At 52.7% G+C, this 4,873-nt stretch overlaps 1 protein-coding gene across 1 annotated transcript in view; it reads right to left on the bottom strand.

Annotated features, from left to right (window-relative positions):
- The window catches only part of LOC106813841 (coatomer subunit alpha-like), a 24,618-nt gene that overhangs the window by 10,849 nt on the left and 8,896 nt on the right, over positions 1 to 4,873 (bottom strand). The window contains exons 12-16 of the mRNA XM_014818072.1: positions 3,042 to 3,221; positions 2,331 to 2,410; positions 1,769 to 1,924; positions 890 to 1,098; positions 354 to 413 (exon numbers count right to left, since the gene is read on the bottom strand). Of these exons, the coding sequence (XP_014673558.1) occupies positions 354 to 413; positions 890 to 1,098; positions 1,769 to 1,924; positions 2,331 to 2,410; positions 3,042 to 3,221 (685 nt within the window). The remainder of the gene's footprint in view (positions 1 to 353; positions 414 to 889; positions 1,099 to 1,768; positions 1,925 to 2,330; positions 2,411 to 3,041; positions 3,222 to 4,873) is intronic.

Here is a 4,873-nt window from a genome sequence, read left to right as displayed (position 1 = left end):
TGTGATGTGCATGACAGGTAGGCTAGCGAGTTCTGCAAAGCAAAGAGATGTCACAGATTACGAAATGCCAGGTGAGAACGCTGGCGTGCGATTAAGTGTGATGTGCATGACAGGTAGGCTAGCGAGTTCTGCAAAGCAAGAGATGTCACAGATGTCGAAATGCCAGGTGAGAACGCTGGCGTGCGATAAGGCGTGATGTGCATGACAGGTAGGCTAGCGAGTTCTGCAAAGCAAGAGATGTCACAGATGTCGAAATGCCAGGTGAGAACGCTGGCGTGCGATAAGGCGTGATGTGCATGACAGGTAGGCTAGCGAGTTCTGCAAAGCAAGAGATGTCACAGATGTCGAAATGCCAGGTGAGAACGCTGGCGTGCGATAAGGCGTGATGTGCATGACAGGTAGGCTAGCGAGTTCTGAGAGGAGGAAAGGAATCAAGGACGTTGAAATGCCAGGTGTAAACACTAGTGGGAGATATAATCTGTGATGCGCGATGGGTTGGGAATGGGGGCTGTGTGGTTTATCGATCATTATCAGGCATGTTATGTTATTATGTTATGTTAGTATCATGATCACCTTTGCTCTCAAACTCTTGCTTTTCACCTCCGCCGCTCGCCTCCGAGACCAGCCGCTTACCTCACACACACCCTTCTTGTTCCCCTCCCCTCCTCTCATCCCCCTCACCCCTTCCTCTCATCAGCCTGGGTCATATACAACTGTCTACAGTTATTCAGTGTATTCGCCCTCGTACCTTCCCCTCCCTCCCTCTTCATTCCCTCACTCCTCCTTCCCGGCTCACCTGTCCGCAGTACTTCAGCATCTTCACTCTCTCACCCCCTCCTCCTCCCCTCCCTCCACCCTCCCCCCTCTCTCCTTCCCGGCCCACGCTCACCTGTCCGCAGTTCTTCAGTATCTTCACTCTCTCGGCGGTGTCGCCGAGGAAGAGTGCGTTCTGGAAGTGTCCGCTCGTGTCCTTGCGTATCTCGGCGATCTTCATCATCTTGCGCAGCTTCTCCAGGTTGCCCGTGATCAGGTAGAGGAAGGAGAGCCGGTCAAAGTTCTTCGTGCGCTGGTATGCCATCTCGACGATTTGGTGGTTGCCTGCAGCAGAGGGAGAAGTCAGCTTGGGAGAGTTGCAGAGTGGGATGACATGGGAGGCACTCTGTGTGGTTCGTTGTCAACTCCTACCAACATGATCCACCCTATTTCATGTTTGGATGAGCCAATATGACGGCCGAGTGACAATAAATTCCAGCCATGTGCCATCCAGCTGTTATATGTATATGTATAAACGTATATGTATATGCAGGGGTAGAAATTAACTTTTGAACAAGGGAGTCCAACGAACTCCCTGCCCTCAAAAAGAAGGAGTCCGTAGCAAAATGAGGGAGTCTGCAGTCTGAAGTTCAAAACTAAAGCATAGCAGCAATAACACATGTGCTTGTTTTGAAAATTATTGCCATGCACGTCTGCCAAATTTTCTTTGGACATTTGCTGAAAAAATTGGGAAATCCGCGAAGCCTTCCTCTGGAACGAACTACTACTAACTTGTATAACAGAATTTTCAGGGAGTCACACGGACTCCTGCATATGTCAAATCAGGGAGTCCGACAGTATATCAGGAAGTATTTGACTCTGGACTCGCGTTAATTTCGCACCCCGTATATGTAGCTGTGTATATACGTATATGTAGATATAGATATATATGCTGCTGATTAATGCCAACTGCAAACGAACATAAAAGAAATCGAGTGACCACAGGGATGTATACCTTGCAGCAGAGCGGCCTCTCCCAGCCTCTCCCAGCAGGCCTTGTTGTCGAGCGCCCGCGCAGCTTCCAGGGCGATCTCCAGGTTTCCGCACTCCAGCGACAGTCCGAAGCGCGTCTTCTCATCCTTGACAAAGTGCAGCGCCACCTCTGGGTAACCTGCGGCGACGCATCGAGGGTGTTAGGGTTGATGGGACATGGCAAGGATGTTAGCACCCGCTATCGATCCTTCGTTAGGCTAGTTACGATATATACAGCACCATTCTACGCTGCGTTGCACTGCACCACACGCCGTGCCACGCCACGCCACGCCACGCCACTCCACACGATATGATACGATACACCACACGCCATGCCACGCCATGCTGTATCACACCACACTATGCCACAAACGCCACCACATCGTGCCGCACCGCGCTACACCACACCACACCAAACCAGACTACGCCACCAGACCGCACGACACCAGACCACTACTAGAGTGTCGTGAGATTTTCCGGGTGTCAGCCAGCACGAGATTTGGGCTTGAGGGAGATGGAAGGGGAGGCAGAGCCTTCACGCTTACCCTTCTGCTGCAGGTAGGCGATAATCGACTGTCCGACTAGCTTGGCATTGCGCACCATGTGTAGAACTTCGTCGTACTTTCTGCAAAACGCGTAATCAAGACAGATCACACCTGTGTTTTCTGCACGTCCTAAGATCTGCATACATATGTCTGCATGTGTTAACATATCTTACTCACGTCCTGTGCGTTAGTTACTACGTGTAGTACTACAGATATTAATTGCATGTACAGCCTCAGGGTTTCTTCTGAGGGAAAATTAGACAAAGGAGGTAATGGCCAGTTTGGGAAAAAAATGCGCATGATGGATTCAAATACAGGATGTATTGATATACTTATAGGTATATAGATACAGGATAAACTTATCAGTAAATACAGGAACATTTTCACAACGGCGATGTTAAATTTGACAACGGTGGTGCGCCACTGTGCCTCTTATGTATAAGAAACCCTGAGCCTGCGTAAGATAAAGAGTAAAGGTTCTCATTCTCAACCTTTATGTTGCTGTCACTATCATCACAACGCACACACACACACGCGCGCACGCACGCACACTACACACGCACGCACACATGCACATATGCACACATGCACTCACGCACGCACGCACGCATGCACACACACACACACACGCACACACACACACGCACACTACACATGCACACGCACGCACGCACGCACGCACGCACACATACGCGCACACACACAACCTACCTATTGATGAGAGCCAGCTTGAACTTGAACTCGGTCGGGTCGATGCCCAGCACTCGCGGCCTGCACTCCCTGTCCAGACAGTAGACGCTGTTGCCCTTGACGCGTGTCACGTAGATGGGAAGGTCCAGCGTCCTGATGATGCCGTGGTCGCCGTTGGTGAGCGCGTACTTAATGTGGTTGCTGCGGGGGACAGAGAGAGAGAGAGAGAGGGTCAGGCTTCGAAAGATAATCGATGTTACCTCACGCCGCCTCTCCAACATTGATTTTATGAGTCCACAGATTTCCATGTTGCCCTCTCACTTAGGCAATAATTGTGCAAGTAAAATATAGTATGTATATGTATATATATATCTATCTATCTTTATATATATATATATATATATATATCCCTCCTCTCCTCCTCTTTCCTGCCTCCTTCTTTCTCCTGCACTCACTTTTCCATTCTGCGCGCCCGTGTTCTCCCACCTTCGCCACACACGCACCTCCTCTCTCCCTGCCTCCTCCATCCTCTCCCCCTCCCCTTCCTACCCTCCTCTGCTCACTTGGTTGGTGTAGACGAACACGCCGCTCTCGTCCCACGCCCCGCTCTTCACGCGTGCGTTCTCTCACCTCCTCCCCATCCTCTCCCCTCCTCTCTCCCCCCTTCCCCTCCTCCCTCCCCTCCTCTCCCCCCCCTCCCCCTCCTCCCTCCTCTTACTTGGTGGTGTAGACGAACACGCCGCTCTCGTCCCACGCCCCGCTCTTCACGCGTGCGTTCTCTCACCTCCTCCCCATCCTCTCCCCTCCTCTCTCCCCCCTTCCCCTCCTCCCTCATTGGGGAGGATGTGAGAAACGCCCGCTTCGCGTTGAAAAAGTGGGCGCGTGGCGACTGAGAGCGGTGACTTTTCTTGTGTTTCGTTCTACTACCACCAAGTAAGAGGAGGGAGCGAGGGGAAGGGTGGGAGAGAGGAGGGGGAGAGGGATGGCGCAGAGGACCGCTCGAGAGATACTCTGCCAGCCGGCGCTGTGTTGAATGGCAGCTTGAAGGCGAGAGCGGGCGCGTGCGCTGGACAGCAGTGGCAGCCCTCCGTCCAGCCAGGGGGTGGCAGCCAAAGATGGAGCCGGCGTTTCGTTTCGCTCCTTACACCCACGCAAGTTAGAAGGAGGAGGAGGCGTATAGGGGGGAGAGAGGCAGGGGAGAGCGATTTTGCGGAGGAGCGGTGAGGAGGAACGCGCCGCGGGGGCGCGGGTCTTGAGCAACTGCTCGGGCAATCTTGCCGTGCGTCGTGCGCCTGACCGCTTTGGCAACAAGAGAGAAGGGTTAGGCCGGGGACCGGCGCAGAGGAGCGCCGTGCGTTAGTGTCTACCTTGCGTACACCAAGCATAGTCAAGCAGGTATGGCCTGTTCCGCCAGGCAGCGCTTCGGAGCGGAGTTTAAGGAAGGCGAGGGAGGAGGATGGAGCGAGCAGCGGGGAGACCCGAGAGAGGCGCGTGGTGCCGCTGGTGTTTGTTCGTAGTCAAGTTCTGTAATACGCTTTGGGACGAACACCCCTAAAATGGCGGTCGGCAGATTTGGGCAAAAGTGAGTGCAGGGAGGGAAAGAAGGGGAGGCATTTGAAGGGAGGAGGAGAGAGGCTAAGCGGGTCTAATTGCTGATTCATGAAATATAATATATGTGTGTATTATAAGCATGCAATAGTATAGAAACGGTCCTTACGTCTTATCGGTACAGGGTACTACATACTACTATTTTACTTACACAATTTATTGGCCTGACGGGAGAGCGGCACATCGATAATCTTGTGGACTTCACCTTAAAAGTCAAGTTGTTGCGAGACGGCGGCCGTGAGGCG

The sequence above is a fragment of the Priapulus caudatus genome, unplaced genomic scaffold (assembly GCF_000485595.1).
Source record: "Priapulus caudatus unplaced genomic scaffold, Priapulus_caudatus-5.0.1 Scaffold834, whole genome shotgun sequence".
NCBI lineage: Eukaryota > Metazoa > Priapulida > Priapulimorpha > Priapulimorphida > Priapulidae > Priapulus > Priapulus caudatus.
The sequence above is the reverse complement of the archived record's forward strand: the minus strand, read 5'-3'. Positions and strand labels throughout refer to the sequence as shown.